Here is a 17,034-nt window from a genome sequence, read left to right as displayed (position 1 = left end):
CAGAGTGTGTGCAAAGCAGTGATCACAGCAAAAGGTTTCTACGTTGAAGAAACTAGAATATAAGGGGTATTTTCTGTTGTTTTACACTTTTTTGTTTAGTGCATATTTCCACATGTGTTATTCATAGTTTTGATGCCTTCAGTGTGAATCTACAATGTCAATAGTCATGAAAATAAAAGAAACTCATTGTATTAAAAGGTGTGTCCAAACCTTTGGTCTGTAGCCTACTGTATATAGTGTGAAAACACACTATATACAGTATATGTGTGAAGTAGTGTGAAGACACTAGTAGTAGTATATACATATATGTGTGTGTGGGGACGTGTATTTTGTTGTTGTTATTTTACTCGAGTAAATAAAACTAGTTTTAAACACCTCTGTTTTCAACTTGTCTTTTTGTATACTCATTAATTATCCTCGCCAGAGGGTGGCAGTAGAGAGCCACGATTCTCACTACCAGGAAGAAGAAGACTCCACTTCTGTGACGTGAGTTATTCATAAACAACATAGCTCGTGGGCTTTCTGTTACGGTATCTGGTTTGTTTGTTTGCTTTAAATATGCTGAAAAAGAAACCAAGTGGTTCGGAAAAGAAAAGGAAACACTCGCACTCCGAAGAGCGACAGAACAGCAACAAACGCCGCAGCTCAGAGTCACAATTAGAGGTAAAATATTCAGGTTAGCTCCTTTAACTGGTGCTCAGTCCAAGCTGCAGTCTTCCAGCGCGTCAATGAATGACTTACAGTTACTTTACCAGATCGTACCTGAGACCGGATGATATGGAAAGAATTATGCTAATTTCGCTGCGCATAAGGGATGGAGTAGACCTCTTCTCTATTTGTAGAGACGATTTTCTCCACGTCAGGAGTGAATCCTTTTTTCACTGAAGTTTACTTAAATGTGTAACAGTTTTCCATCTCCGTGTACTGTCTTGCGAAAAAATCTAGAAAATGACATTTTGGTCCACTACTTTTTGCAATAACAAAGAAAATAAGTTCAATTTGATTGAATGCTGAGCGTCTCTGAAGATATTTTTTCTTTTCTTGCCACACATTCTCAACTTATTTCTGGACTTTGACTGGGCCATTCTAACACATGATAATGCTTATATCTAAATACAATTCCTTTGTAACTCTGGGTGTATGTTAAATGATGTTTTCCTTGCTGGATGGTGAATCTTCACCCCAATCTTTTGTAGCCTGTAAATGCAGCTTTCTTCCAGGATTGATGCACATTTAGCATCCTCCACCTTCCAGTAAACTCTGACCATCTTCCCTCTCCATTCTGAATAAAAGCATTGTCATCCCATGAAGCTGCCATCTCCATACTTTAATATGGGAATGTTGTTTTTCAGCTGTTTCGCAGAATTGGTTTTCTGCCAAGCTTTTGCTTGTGAAAGTTATAATTATATCTCATCTGACCAGAGCACCTTCTTTCACATGTTTGCTGTGGCAAACTTTAAACAGGACTTCTTCTTGCCACTCCATGAAGTCGGGTCCCAATAAATTTTGCTGGGCGATAAATTGTCCCAGAACTTATTGTGATAAATAATAATACTAATAATAATATTAGCATTTTGAGTATGTTCACCATCTCTAATTTCTTGACTTATTTAGCAAATAATTTAGGTAATTAGCATTTAGGTAATTGTAACTGACCTAAAATAAGAGTGGTTTGATCTACTGTACCGAGTTTGAAAAGTGCATTTTTATTCGCCGTTTGCAAGCTTCTGGTTTCAACTGTATCTTTTGCTATTGCTGTTTATAAATTTTTATTTACACATGTTTATAAGCTATTAAGGGTCAAATAGTAGCGTATGCTCTTTTTTGTTCCTCATTTTGTGTGTTTGCAAGCATGTGGCTTACCGGTGTTTACGCGATCACAGCGTCCTCACACTTCCTCCTTCATCCTGTGAATCCTTCGGCTCCTCGCTGCCCTCACACGTTCACTGTCCTTTCTTCCTCTGTCAGCTCTCTATTACAAGCTTTCTGTAAAGAATGCTGCTTTATTTCTTTATTTCAGCCACCCAGTGGCCTAGTGGTTTGGTAAAATCAAAACGTATGGCTGCCATGATTGTTAGTTGCTTCAGTCCAGAAACATCATGTGTTCACTTTTCTTTTATTTGATTTCAACTAGTATTTCCTGAAGCTACTCTCCATCTGTTATTCACAGGTTGCATATTAAAATTATAACAGAATCATTTAAAATTATCTTGAAAAAATATGTAGGAGCCAACTCTCACCGGAAACGAGCCCGACTTACTGCCGGCAATGCGGACCAGACTCTGACACCGGTCATACAGGGACCTGACAGCCCGTATCAAAGGGCCCGGTACCCCATACTCCCGGAGAGAGTGAGAGTTGGACTCCGCCAGGGCTGCCCTTTGTCACCGATTCTGTTCATCACTTTCATGGACAGAATTTCTAGGCGCAGCCAAGGTGTTGAGGGGATCCGATTTGGTGGCCTTAGGATCTCATCTCTGCTTTTCGCAGACGATGTGGTCCTTTTGGCTTCATCAGATCGTGATCTGCAGCTCTCGCTGGATCAGTTCGCAGCCGAGTGTGAAGCGGCCGGGATGGGGATCAGTGCCTCCAAATCCGAGGCCATGGTCTTGAGCCGGAAAAGGGTAGAGTGCCTTCTCCGGGTCGGGGGGGTGTCCTGCCCCAAGTGGAGGAGTTTAAGTATCTTGGGATCTTGTTCACGAATGGGGGAAGAAGGGAGCGGGAGATCGACAGGCGGATTGGCGCAGCGTCTGCTGTCAAGCGGGCGCTGTACCGGTCCGTCGTGGTGAAGAGAGAGCTGAGCCAAAGAGCGAAGCTCTCGATTTACCGGTCGATCTATGTTCCCACCCTCATCTATGGTCATGAGCTTTGGGTCATGACCGAAAGAACGAGATCGCGGATACAAGCGGCCGAAATGGGTTTTCTCCATAGGGTGGCTGGGCTCTCCCTTAGAGATAGGGTGAGAAGCTCAGTCATCCGGGAGGGACTCAGAGTAGAGCCGCTGCTCCTTCACATCGAGAGGAGCCAGTTGAGGTGGCTTGGGCATCTGGTCAGGATGCCTCCTGGACGCCTCCCTGGTGAGGTGTTCCGGGCACGTCCCACCGGGAGGAGGCCCCGGGGAAGACCCAGTATCTGGAGGGACTATGTCTCTCGGCTGGCCTGGGAACGCCTCGGGATTCCCCCGGAGGAGCTAGAAGAAGTGGCTGGGGAGAGGGAAGTCTGGGCCTCCCTTCTGAAGCTGCTACCCCTGCGACCCGACCTCGGATAAGCGGAAGAAGATGGATGGATGGATGTAGGAGCCTTGAATCCAGTTCCTTTGGAAAAAGCTGTTTGGCTATAGGGTTGCCTTCTCCTTGTTGCAGGACTCCAAAGATGAGCTCGCCGACCCCGAGCTGGACCGGGTCGGCAGCGACATTGAGGAAGGCGGTCTCGACCTCAGCGTGCCCTTCCAGCCAATCAAAGCTTACATCAGCAACAAGCAGGAGATGCTGCAGCAGTGCTTCCATGTGTTGGGGGAGAAGAAGGTCCGGAAGATGCTCCCCGATGAGCTCAAGGTAGCTTTTTGTGTATGGAAAATTCTTAAAACTCGGAATCATGTATTCAAACACTTTCATTTTCAACAGGACTGCAGTTTAGAAGAGATCAAAACTCTCTGTTGGGAGCAGCTGGAACCAATCTCAGAGAAAAATCTCACTCAAATTTTAGCAGGTAAGATTTAAAGCCAGTTTGATAAATATTGGTAAAAAAAATTCACTTTGCTTTGTGATGGAAAACAAATCTGTAGCGTTCCTCCAGGAGAAGAGATAGCAGCCGGAAACAGTGATGGAGGGACTTTGCAGAACCAGTGAGCAATCATTTATTTGATGTAGATCAAAATTTCAAAATAAAAGTACTTTTTACAAGTTACTTATATATCTATCCTGTTTGTTTTTTTTTCCAGACAGGATAACAATGTTGACTCCACTTCCTGCTTGAAAGAAAGCGCTAAAACCGATGACGTAAAACAAGGTAATTATTTTAAATCGCCAGAGAAATCGCCCTCAAATATTCAATTCTAAAAACTGTAATTAAAAATTCCTTTGAGCAGAGGGAGGTGGCTCTGGCGAGGAGAGTGACGTCCTGAGCATAAACGCAGACGCTTACGACAGCGACATCGAGGGGCCGAAGGAGGAGCAGGCTGTCAAAGCCGACGAGGTGGTCACAAAACCGGACAACGGCGGCGGTGAGCGATCTGACCGGGCCTCCGTAAACCCCAAGCCGGCAGCTCCAGAGACTAAGAAGGACATTCAGAGTGACATAGACAAAAGCGTCAGCGAAATCTTAGCCCTCTCTTCAACATCGACTAAAGAGGAAGCAGTGGAAGCGAGCAGCGGGACGTTGCAGCCTGCGGGCGTCGAAGTAGTTGCTCAAGGCGGAGCTTCAGTTTGTTCACCGTCGATCCAACAGCTGGAGCTGCTGGAGCTGGAGATGAGGGCGAGGGCCATCAAGGCTCTGATGAAAGCTGGAGACAAGAAAAAACGTTGTATGACAAACGACATTTAGCCTGTTTTGCTGAAAGTTGTATTTAATTCTTTCTATGTAGAACTTTCCACATTTGACTTGAAATGAAGTCATATGATGTGAGTTATTTTAAGACAGTACGGAATGTCTCCATCATTAAAATATTGTTGTTGTTTTGCATGTAATAGTTATAAAATGCGCTATGGGGTCAGAGTTCCTGTGCGGCTTGGAAAAGTCTGAAATTCATTCGCAGGTTTTCTGAGTCTGGATTTCTATGGAAAAAGAAAATGGAGCATGGAAAAATACTGCTTGCAGATTTTGTTTCTCCATGCCATTCTTTAGTAATTTTCTCTATTCGTTCCTTCTTTCTTTTCACCTCTATTTCCTTCTACTTTTGTTTTCCTTTTTCTCTCATTACCCCCATTTCTTCTTTCCTTTTGAGTCTTTTCATGTCTGCCTTTCTTTATTTTTCCTTCCTTCTTCTCTGCCATCAACCCTGTTTATTTTCTTTTCTTCCATATATCTTGCTACTTCCAAGACCTTCCTTTCTTTTATTTTTTCCATCCTTGTTTGCTCCCTTTTTTCTTTCATGCATTCCTACTTTCACGTATCATTTTCTTCGTTTTTGCCTTTCTTCCTCGCTGCCTTACTTTCTTGTTCCCTACTCGAAAAACAAAGAAAGCAGACTTGACTTCTTCCATTAATCCTTAACGCCTTTCTCTCTGTTCTTCCTTTTTTCCATTCTTTCCTTTCCTCATACATCATTGTGTCTTATTTTCTTCTTTCTTTATTTCTTTCCTTTTTCTGCCTTGTTTTTCTTCCTTCCTTTGTCAATTCATAGTGAACTTTTTTATTTATACTTGAAAAGAAGTGTAAAAATTAGAATTTGACAAATTTCAGCCAGGAAAAGTGTTGGTTTTAAAGAAGATAAGTGGTCATTTCCCTTTATGGTCACTAGATGGCAGTGGCACTCTGTCCCCGAACAGTGCAGGGACGCTTGACTGCAGTAATCTGTGCAGAGGACAGCCACTGTACAGATTTTAGTGCCTCATGTTACAGTGATACTGCAGCTCCCATTTAGCCAGCATTAGAACGGAACATTACTGGGAGCAGCTATTTGGAGTAGTCTGTTGGAGTATTTAGACCCAGGTCAAAGTCTTCACTAAAACCACAGAGTATATTACAAACACTGCCTCTTTAAGTCTAATTCTGATTTCTAAAGTTGTTTGAATTCACGCCATCCTTTCATTCAAAAGGTTTTCTGTCAGTTTGAGAAAGAGTTGCTTTGTCTGAATATCAATCGTTCAGTGTTTGTATGAGACTACACTTTCAGAGTGAAATATCCCTGCACCCTGCCGCCGCCCCTGCAGCACTCAATGAAATGTGCAGTAAGAACCCAGTTGCCTCTTCAAGCTATTTGCATTTAAAAGGTTTATTTCATGGTAGAGGTGAGGGTGGGAGGGTTAAATGTGTCATTTTCTGTGTATTTATCCAAAGGTGTCTTAGTGTTCCCCAAGGATAGAAAAAAAAAGTCTACTTTGGTAAAGACGTGGAGATGCTTGTTACCTCTGCGTCTGGTGTCCTTATACCACCATTAGAAGGCCAATTACGATCCGGTTGGTATGAATAAAACATCACCCCAGAACATGCTTATAGGCTGAAAAATAGTTGATACTTTCTGAATTCAGACGAACCCTATGATCCATGTTAAAATATTGAGCCCCAGCATTTTCAAAGTGAAAAGAAGCTCATACTTAAAGAACGAGAACAGTTCATCTGTTTTGACGACACCTTTTATTCAAATTGGCATTCGGACCAAGGTCCTCTGACAGTGAGGATTTTTTCAATTACCCTGTCGTTGTTAAGGTCAGTATTTTACAGATGCTTTATTCTCCACGTATTAAAATGTTTAATATCACAAATCTGAAATATGAAACTCAAGTCTCTGCTAGGTTTGTTTAGCTAATGTCTATTTGAGATAATCAACAGAATTGGCATAGGTGTCTTCATTAAGTGAAAGAAAGATTGAGTTAATGCATAAGATACATTGTTCCTGTTGAATGTTTTTCAGTTTATGCAATCTGACGGGTTTTGAAAAGCAATGTTCAGAAGTCACAGTCAGCAGTATCTGCTGTCTCGACACGTAACAGGAAAATTCAGAGATCATGTACTTCTTTTTAGTGATTATGTTAGAGATTTTTTGATATTATCATTTTATTTTCTTACTCTAGTTCACATTAAGTCTATAGATCTTTGTGATTTTCTGTTTAAAGTGTTCTCTTCTTTAAATGACCTGGAGGTCACTACTGTCTGTTCAACTTTACGAGAAATAGATAACACTAAGTTTCTCAGACTTTAAACCCTTTTGCAAGAACACCTCCTAATTTAGTAACCACCTGTGAGCAGTCGTATTTTGTTTTCTTGACAGTATTGACCGAGATTTGAACCGGGCTCAGACCTTTGATCAGATATCACATCTGGACCTGGGTTGTTAGATGTTTGGGTTAGAAGCTTTATGACCTCTGTTGTTTTTCCTTACTGCCCCCTTGCCTGTCCTTCTTAGACAATAAAAACAGGAGCCTTTGTAAGGGAGCCCAGAATGCTCTGTGGATTCTTCGGAGGAAGAGTTCTCAGAGCCTTCTCCCAAGAGTTCTCTGAGCCTTCTCCTTTTGCAAAAGCTCTACATAAAATTCATATACGTTGTCTGTGGTTCTTTCTTTTATTTAGGTTCGAAAGGAAAATACCTATCAGATTATATACAAAAGTTTGACATAATTAAAATCTTTCGAGTAGAACAAACTGAACCAGAAATGCTGCTATCTTATGATCTCAATGTTTGCTGCATCTTAAAGGCTGGGTAATGTTAGAGCTTCGGCACAGATGCTTATATCACATATTTTTAACTTCGTCTTACATTACAGCCAGCTGAAACAGTTGGGTCCATGCAGTGAGCAATACAATAATACATCTGTCTGAAAACCACTTGTAGTGTTTGCGAAGCAGAAAATATATTAATTTTAATGCCTCTACTGTTTCCACATAAACCAGGATAAATGTTTGTGTTGTGCTCTTGTGGAAGAAAAAAAAAACATCAGCAAGTGACTTAACTTTTCTTCCTGCGTATTCACTGTTTTCTTCTGCAGTGGGAAATTAAATTGAACTAAAAGCAGAGTCTGACAGGCAATAAATAACTTAGCACCTCTGTATGACTAAATGAATTGATTTCCACAAGTGATGACTCATCGGACACATTTCATTTTCCTCAAGCTGCCAACAAAACAGATTTCTTGCCAAGTTGGAAGTCGTGTTTTATGTTGAATTTACTTTGTTTTGATTAAATGTTTCATTCAGTGACAATTCCTTTTGGCGGTTTTCATTCTTTTTAGGCCTCGTTCCTGAATTTCATGAATAGATAGATGTAGGTGTGTTGCAAGAGACGTCAGAATCCCGATCTTCCCATTTGCAGTTCTCACATGCTTGATCCCATGCGTGCTGCTCATCTCTTCGTCATTCCTAACATTATGTCAATTGTAGAGGAAAGAGCCTGGCAGAACTCTCCTTGAAAAAATATCAAGTGGATTGTAAGTTTGTTACAATTTGGCCGAGAACCGTTCCTTTCTTTTCGTCACGCTCTAAATTTCCCCTGAAAGAGATTTGAGCATTTGATATTCCACTCCAGTGTAGCATCAGCATTTGGAGCAAATTCCTCCTCTTCAGTGGCTCTCCTCGCATCTGACTTTCATATTTCAGGCATGCTCTCTCCACATGGGTCACAGCTCCACCACCAAAACGGTCCCTCACAATTTCGGAGTGCATTCAAATGGTGCATAAATACCTCTGAATTTCTGCTAGTTGGAGCAGTGAGCCAATAATTCAAAATGCTACACATACACATCAGGATGGATGACCTTCCACAGTCAAACCAATACAATCAAATAAAATAATATATTTAAACCAAATGCAGTAAGCTTCAAACATATATGTTCTGGGCACTGCAGATGTATATACTTCCAACTGTTTTTTCTTTTTCTTTTTAAAAATTTGGACTACCCGGTAAGTAAATACGATTTGTTTTACACAAGTATAGATGAATATTTATTTTTGCCAATAGATGGCAGTAGAGAGGATTTTGCTGTGAGATTGACAGGCGGAATCTGTTAGCATTTTACAATAGCATCAGCTTGTTAGCTGTGAAGACGGTCGTTCAGCAACGTGATCCGGAGTGCCACTGCTTTGTTTTGTGTTACAGGTGAGTTTAAATACACACACACACACACACACACACACACACACACACACACACACACAGTATGCACTTAATACGTTTGATAATATTTTGTGGTTCAATATTTAAATTTTTAAAGTCATAAGAAAGGACCCGTTTTGCTGTTTGGCACCTAATTCTGGTTAAGCTAATTCGCTCCCGCTAATGAGAGGTCGGTTATGGTTTTCACTGCTCTCAGAGGTCGGGTTGACTTGGAGCTGTTGTGTCCTGGATGACAGAGAAGATGCAACTTTTGATGCAACCATGCCAGCGTTTGTAAAGGCTACATCTAGAACATGGGTTTCCAACTCTGGTCCTCAAGAGCTATTGCAACTTTTTGATGCAACCCACTCCAACTCATGGCATAAATGGCTCACCACCAGGTCATGCAGACCTTCTTGATGAAGGTCATTTCAGTCAACAACACAGCACAATACTTGGCCTCAATTTCCTTAATTTTGGGGTTTTTTTTTTAAGCCAATCTTATCTATCCCCTCAAAGTTTTGAATATCAGCTACTGTCTCCTTTTTTGCTGTGCTGTAAGAGAGAGCTACCTGACTTCCAGAATCAACCCGCCATGTCATGTCTGTTGGTGCACAGTTAACAATAATCACCCCACAACTTAGCAACTTATCATTATATTTAACAAAGTTTTTGGAATTGGCAGGTCAGGCTCTTTAAAAATAGGCCAGAAAACTTCAAACGGTGGATCCCTGCTTGGACTTTAGTTAGCCATTGTCCACTCATAATATAATCAAATTATGCATATGTAAATGTGGCACAGAGGTTATCAGTATACAATTCGACTTCTTTGACAACTCTGATAGTATGAGGATCAGTTTCTGACATTAAACTCAGTGATGTCATGTTTCAGTAAAGAAGTAAAGAAACCTCCATTTCTGCTGGCACTGGAAGACTATGAACTGTCAGATCCCAGCTGGGTGCCATCTTTGTTATCTAGTGTTTTATTTGGATGATTTTTTTCCCGTAGCAGCACAGAGGACTTTGCCAAGTAAATTACTTTTGTCCGTACTGTGATAAAACTGTCAAATTGCTTCCCGCTACCAGTTGGCAAGCGATTGTATTACATAAGTAATTGTCAAAGGGAATGTCAGGAGAGGACTGTATTGCTTTATGAGTTTCTGTCCATCAGGACATGCATCAAATTACTTACCTTAGGATGACTGTCCTGATGTGTGTCTTAACTATAACGCAGTGTATTGCTCTCCTGGGAAAATCCGTAATTTAGACACAAGTGCCAAAATCGACTCAATTTCAGGCCTCTATATTCTAGATTAAATTTTTGTGAAAAAACTGAATCCTTCCTTTAGGGTTTTGTGTTCATTGACTTTGGCATCAGTTTCATCTTTTCTGTTTTTCAAACAAGAGCGCTCTCTCTTGAATACTGAAGCTACTTATGTTGTTTTGTATGGGTCTCTTTCTATTGCGACCCACAGCTCATGATCATAAATAGAGGCCCGTCATCCGTCAGCTTCCTGTATCAAACCAGACTTGAAAACTTAATTCTTCCTTTACATTTTGAGCATAGGGTAGTGTGGTATTCTGGATGCTTCTGTGATGTAAATTAGAGGGTGAGGTTTTCTATAATGTGGCCCATAAGCTTGTGTAAGGAAATGTATATTTATATGTGTGATCAGTCTATCAACTCTGCTACTTGTGCACCTGCTTCTACCTCACTTTTTCCCTCCACTGAATTTTCTGTTGGTATGATACACCACACGTCTTCTTAAGCAATGACTTGGGTTTGATAGCTGCTTGCTAACATTCCTCCACTGAAAATGAATAAGTGTAGTGCAGTGTTTACTTAGTAGTTTTTAGTGCTCTTGCATAATATTTAATCTATTGGGGAAAATAAATGTTGTTTTTTTTATTAGCTGTAGACCAGATTTAACAGCAACATACTCCTGAAAGATATCACTCTGTTTGTAGTAACTCTAAATAATATATGAGTCTCAGTTTTTATTGAATTATTTAAAAAAAAATCTTACAAGTACTCAGACTAATTTAGATGTATATATTTATTGCAAATAAGAGCACAACTGTGAGCCTGAGCGAACATGACACTGTCAAAACACATTTGTTGGGTGTGTGTGTGTGCGCGCATCTGTTTGAGAGAAGGCTTGGAAAGCAAACTATTTGTTTTTCAGAGGCTAAATAGTTCAGTGCTCTTGATGATTTCTCAAGCCTTAATCAAGGTAAGTTTGAAGTGATTTGAGCGGTAATCAACCTTTGCCAATCAGTTTAATCTGGTCCCACCCAAACTAATCAGCAGCAGGCGAATGAAGAACTCCTCGACGCCTCACAACTGAGCTTTTGCAGAGTTTTTCCTCCAGAGATGAATCAACTACTATTTTGTGCAATTAAAGGTCACAAGGAAGTGATGAGTCACTTCAAAATCAACATCTGATAACCGAAAGATCCGTCATTAGTCATCCCGTATTCACAGCAAAGGTCCACCAATTATAGAGCTCCAGAGTATCGATAGCCTCACCTCAACCTATTCCTCTGTGACTCATTAGTCACAGAGGTAATGATATGTCATAAAAGTGCAATCAGTGCTTTGGTTATGAATGATGACTGTGCTTGTAGACCTGCTGACTTTATTGAAGCACACACCTGATTGGAGCAGGTTTGCTTTTTTGCAGAAGTGGGCTAAAAGGATGCCCACCCTATCTCCGAGAGTTAACACTCAGCATTCACTGCTGGCATGTTTATTTATTACAGCTATCTGAGAAGTCATAACAACCATGTTGCAAGTTTCATCAAAGCTTTATCACCCTCAGACCAGACTCATTACATGGGTGCAGAGACGGCATAATAAAATGTGACTTAATCAGAGCTGAGCAGGCCTCTGGAAAATTAGCTCCCCCCACAGCTGAACGCGGGGCAGTCTTTGGGCAGCAGCCACTGCCGCACTCTACCTCACGGAGGTTTTTTGTTCAGGTGATAAGAGGGCACATACGCTGAGGCAATGAATTAAATCTTTCATTTTTGCTTGGTGAAACGAGTCAGTCGTTCATCTCATCATGTGCCGTGTTCTCACCTGAGCGCTGTAATCGTTTTAGAATGTCTTGGTTCTTTAAAATCTTTCTTCTAAAAAACTAGAAGTCCATACTCCCCCTCCCCTTCTGCAAAAAAAGATGCAATTTAGTGGAAAAAAAAAAAAATCACCAAAAGTGTCCCACATATCCTCGCAACGAAAATCCCCTTTTTGAAGTTTGGAGCAAAAGACGTTTGCAGCGATTTTTATTTTTGTAGTTTTTTTTTTTTTTAGTTTTTTATGACAGTCCTAAAGTCGTCCCCGAAAGCTCTTCCAAAGTGATGTGTAAGTGTCTGTTTCTGTAATGGGGTATGCCATGGAAATGTTTCCATGGGAACATGGCAAAAGGCATTAGAAGAGCTCAGTGCTGCTCTCTGGGGAGTATCCACACAGCTTCTGCTTACTGGGAAATGATGATAATAGTGCAGAATGTTGGATAAAACTCAACTGGGGAAACTAATCCCTTCGTTTTGCAAAGAAAGAAGACGGAGTACATCTTCTGCTGCTGCTTTAGCTTAGTAGCTTCAGCTCTACACTATGCATAATCATGTTTATATGTAAATACTCAGAGAGATGAAGTAACTCTTTCAGATTAATTGGGTTCAAGGCACGAGAGCGCTGCCCAGATCTCTGAATTATAAATATTATTCTTGTTAAACATGTGGTGCTGTAAATATATGTCTTTAAAGCTGTACATCTTAAACACATTTAAATGCTGTAATTATGGCAGGAGTTGCTTTTATGGATGTTTTTAGGGCAAAATCCTATTTTCTAGAGCTCCCCCTTAAATCATTCTAACAAAAAGTAGTGGCTGAACCAAGCCTCTGAGAGAGGATATACTTCAAAGAAGTTGTTCTCTTTTACAAAAATGATATATCAGGTAAAAGGCTTCAATCACCTGCAAGCGTCTTCCTTGTTTTGCATAGCATTTCGTGCGCTTGTTGAGGAAGATCAAATTTCTGTTATTTTTCCATTTGTTTTGTTTGTTTCTGATAGGTAAACTCATTCAGATGCAGTTTATAAGTTACTATTTTATATGTTAGGGAATAAAGCTATCCATACTTACCTGGCCACTGTCAAAAAACAGCCATCAGACCTTTGTTAAATCATAAGTTATTTGTGGAAAAAAAACATATTTTATGGAGTTGAATGTTACTAATCACACCACGACTTCATTACGTCCAGACCTGTAGAATCAAGAATAAAAAAGGTCAAGGGGACTAAAAGATATCAAAACTCAAAACGTTTTGCTCTAAAACCCAAGAACAATAGACATTGATATATGCTACTAACCCCCCTAAATTATCATACCTTTCATCAAAGCTTTCATTCAACCAAGAAGTCAGTTTCTGTAAGGAAATGAGACAGGCATCTCTCAAGAATAAGAAAGCAATGTAAAAGCAAGATTGGTTTTGAAAAACATTCTCTTTTCTATGTGCATACTAATTTTAGAAAGGGCATATTGGAAATGATTTATACCCATTTCAAGAACCAAATGAAACACATTTATGGTAGCATAGCAATCACATCCTTGTAATAGCTGACCAGCTTATGGCATCTTTCCACTGGTATTTTTACTATTTGTAATGGGGTCCAAGTCTTTGATCTTGAAAGGCCTTTGTGCTATTACCTTAATCTCTCTCCATATGTAGAATATTTTGCAGTGGCCAGGCCAATTCGGAATTGTTGACTTAAAAATGTTCATACAGTTCAGCCTCTTGAGGAACGTTGATTACCCTGCTGAAAATGTGGAGATATGGCTTCAGAATTGAATAGTTACAACAAACTAAAAACCATCCATCAAAATTGAAACTTCTATGAATAATTCCGGTCCCAGAAAAACTCCAGTCTAGACTACAAGACCATTTGACCCCCTGCTGACTCCTCTTACAGGGAGAACCCTATGTTCAAACAAGATCCCACTTTATGCCCTGCTGGAACTCTACTGCTCTTTTCTCAGTGTTGATGTATCCCACACACATGTTGTTCAGCTTCAGATCATCACATTCCAACAGCTTAGGAAACGCATCTTTGAATTAGATCACCACTGTGCATAAATTACCTCCGCAGTGAGGAACAGAGCAGGAGAAGTAACTGAAAACCGAAACTCTTTGGAGTTGAAAATGTCACATTAATTTCAAACACATTACCCCCTGCCGGAAGACTTAATGAGGAAGCCCATTAGAATGTCATACCTGCTTACTTGTGAATTCTGAAGAAAGTTGATTTGATATGTCTGAGCCAATTACACAAAGTCTTTGTGATAAGAAACTGCTCAGTGGACCTGAACAACCAGTTCTGCTCAGGAAGCGCTTGAAAATTTTGTACAAGGCTGTGCTTTGAACATTTTTGAAGCGGAAATTTGTCTTTAGTTTGGCTCCACTTTTATTTTTCCACATGCCAGCCTCAAGGGTTTGCTTTTGACATCACTCTGTTTGAAGAGAATATTTGGCTACTTTGCCAGTCTTCAAAAATGGCTAGGAGGGCTATACTTGCATAAAGTTTTGTGTCTCAGCACACCTAAAAGAAGTGTTTTTACTTCAGGAACAGTTTTTGTTCCTGAACTGAAGGTGAGCGTGTATTGCTTTGCTTATTTTGGAATTGAGTTCATGACTGGAAATGTTTTTGGCAGAGGAGAAATAAATAAACTAGTGGGCTTTTTTTAGTATTTGCTGGATTTAAAACAAAAAAAATAAACATATATTCAACATTTATAAATTGGTTTGTACCCAGTGCCATGAAAACACTTTCCATTACTACTAAGCAACTACACAGTTCCGACCTCACTCACGGGTAAATGCAGTTAGATGAAAAATGTCAGTAACAAATTATCCCCACTCTTAATTAGAAAAGAATGTCCCCATGTTTCTATCAGTAGACAGTTTGTCAATTAAGCATCTATGTAAAGCACTCCACACCAAACTCATGCAAGAATGTCTGATAACTAACAAGCTGGTTCCAGTTTTCTGGAGCTACAGCAGCAAAGGAAGAGGATTTGTTGAACAGATTTCTCAAAATCTGTATATGGTAGACTCAATATATTTATTGCAAATCAATATTTTTTACAAATGCATGTTAAAAGAATTTGAAAGACAAATATGATTAGCATCTCAGCTGTACTTTCAGACAGTGCCACACAGAACTTGACATTTTGCAGTCTAATTATTTTGACTGTTTATTTTTGCCTCTTTTACAGAATTATTCAAGTGGTTCATAAATTCAAGAACTACATATGTCACCACGGCTAAGCATCTAATGTAAATTGAACACAAACATTTTTCTTGTCACAGAATATTTATTTACTAATTTTTGACAAGGACCGCATGAAAATTGATTAGTTCTTTTCTGTGGGAAAGGAAATAGCCTTGCAGTGAGTAAAGCATTTAGCCACAAATGCGATCTTTTTATTTTCTAAATCTGTTCAACAAATGTTGTATTTCATCTCTCCTTTTATGTGTAAAGTGAATCCATTTTACAGTCAGTTTTGCACATTCGTTGAAGCTGTGACCTACAGCACAGAACATTGAGTTCAAAGTCAGAGGCCCCTCTAACAATCCCACCATGCTTAAGTATTTACAAAATAATAAAATAAAGCACCTGTTAGTGTCTTTCATTAAACCTACAGTGTTTATTTGACCTCATTTATGTTTTTCCTTGAATATTTATTTATTAAAGAAATGGGTCAAAATCAACATTTTGTTCACCTGTTCAGAAGCCATCAAACTAAAACGAATTATGGAGGAAAAATTGTTTGATCATATTCTAAAACAAATCCATATTCTTCAAACAGTTGACTTAGTTGATCCCTTCTGTCATTTAATAGTGCTATTATTTTACTTTAAATGTTAATTATAATGTTAAAATCCTATGTCACTCATGCGGATTCAGATTTTTACTATGATTATGTACAATGTCATACTTGATACTTTGTCAATTGTACAGTACTTCTACGGGCAAGAACAGTGAAAAAAGGTTTGCCTCATGATGCATCAGAAAGGCACACAGGCTTCCTAAGAAAATAAAAAAATTAATAAAATCACAGCAAGGCACGAGATACAAAAAACAAATAACATTTATCTTTGTAGACAAACGATTCATTGTAGAGAAAACGGATGTTTAATCCTTTTGTTCTGTTTTGTCATTGTAATATTTCAGTATGAGCGAAGCTTAACATTATGAATAACATGAACGAATAAACAAAAAAACCTAAGATGAAAGTCAGTTAGCTAAAAAAAAAAGTACATTTTATAGACCTCATCATTGATTTTGCAAATATGAAGAGCCGTCAATAAGCATTTACAGGAAATGCATTTCAGCACCGTTTGTTTGTATTTTTCCAAATATCTTTTTCTGCAAATGAAAAAGATGACTGAAATTGGTCATTTATTTTTATTATGCTGGCAATTACACAATGTGAGCATAGTTGACCTCTCAAGATGGTTTAGACAAATGGCCCAGAATTTCAGGCTGCATTTCATTACGAGAAAGAAGGGGAGAGGGAAATGTGTTAATAAACAGAATATTTTATTTTCAATTGAAATGGCATACACAGTCATGCCCTTTGGTTAGACCAGCAAATTGGTGGAAAGAATTGGATCAAAAAATTATGTGCAGTGCAATACAATATTTGAATCATGTTTAATTTGAGCTACAACAGAGTTACTTCGATGACTTGTTACTTGTGCCCAACATTTTGAAGCATCCTGCAGCTAGGAGGAGGATCATAAATAAAATCTTTATATTTATCAGCAGTTTACAGAGGGGGCAGTGGTGTGCAGTGTGAATCACACTCTGCGGCATATGACTGGGAAGGAAGCACATTTTTGCACAATATTCGTGTCGACTTGTAGTGACAACTGGCCTAGTTGTGTTTAAGCTATATTGCAGTCTTTTTCTTTTCTTATTATTATTTGTCAGCATTCCTGCAGTGGACCGTGTCTCTCTGTGGACGTGGAGTATTTTATTTCCTCCTCCGACACATTGCAGGAGTGCTGGGACAAACACAGGATGAGTGACTAAGAAAACAATTCCCCTGGATATGCCTGTTGTCTCGCTCTTCCTCTCCGCCGTGCTCTCTCTGCGTCTCTTTGGGGACTGAATCACATTTCTGCTTTTTCTTCCCTTCTCTACCTCTCTGTCATACATACATACAGGAGCTGCATGGGCACATCCACGTCGACATCCACGCACACGGCTGACAACACCCCCC

The 17,034-nt window shown here is 39.6% G+C and overlaps 1 protein-coding gene and 1 long non-coding RNA gene across 6 annotated transcripts in view; both read left to right on the top strand.

The window, feature by feature from the left end:
- Positions 1-440: 440 nt before the first annotated feature.
- caap1 (caspase activity and apoptosis inhibitor 1) lies at positions 441-4,722 on the top strand. Of its 3 annotated transcripts, none has more exons than XM_028038651.1 (6): positions 441-486; positions 3,363-3,554; positions 3,624-3,708; positions 3,796-3,844; positions 3,941-4,008; positions 4,085-4,722. In XM_028038651.1, exons 2-6 carry the CDS (start codon positions 3,486-3,488, stop codon positions 4,540-4,542), a joined length of 729 nt encoding a protein of 242 aa, XP_027894452.1. In that variant the 5' UTR covers positions 441-486; positions 3,363-3,485; the 3' UTR covers positions 4,543-4,722. The 3 variants fall into 3 exon arrangements, with proteins under 3 accessions (XP_027894452.1, XP_027894451.1, XP_027894450.1); XM_028038650.1 differs by lacking the exon at positions 441-486 and adding an exon at positions 493-663 and having other exon boundaries at positions 4,088-4,722; XM_028038649.1 differs by lacking the exon at positions 441-486 and adding an exon at positions 493-663.
- A 3,897-nt stretch (positions 4,723-8,619) lies between these two features.
- LOC114157573 (uncharacterized) overlaps positions 8,620-17,034 on the top strand; it is a 145,592-nt gene continuing 137,177 nt past the window's right edge. For all 3 annotated transcript variants that reach the window (XR_003598191.1, XR_003598193.1, XR_003598192.1), the window contains exon 1: positions 8,620-8,749. This is a non-coding gene — a long non-coding RNA (uncharacterized LOC114157573). The remainder of the gene's footprint in view (positions 8,750-17,034) is intronic.

The sequence above is a fragment of the Xiphophorus couchianus genome, chromosome 14, assembly GCF_001444195.1.
Source record: "Xiphophorus couchianus chromosome 14, X_couchianus-1.0, whole genome shotgun sequence".
NCBI classification, from domain to species: Eukaryota; Metazoa; Chordata; class Actinopteri; order Cyprinodontiformes; family Poeciliidae; genus Xiphophorus; species Xiphophorus couchianus.
This window is presented reverse-complemented; position numbering and strand designations above follow the sequence as displayed.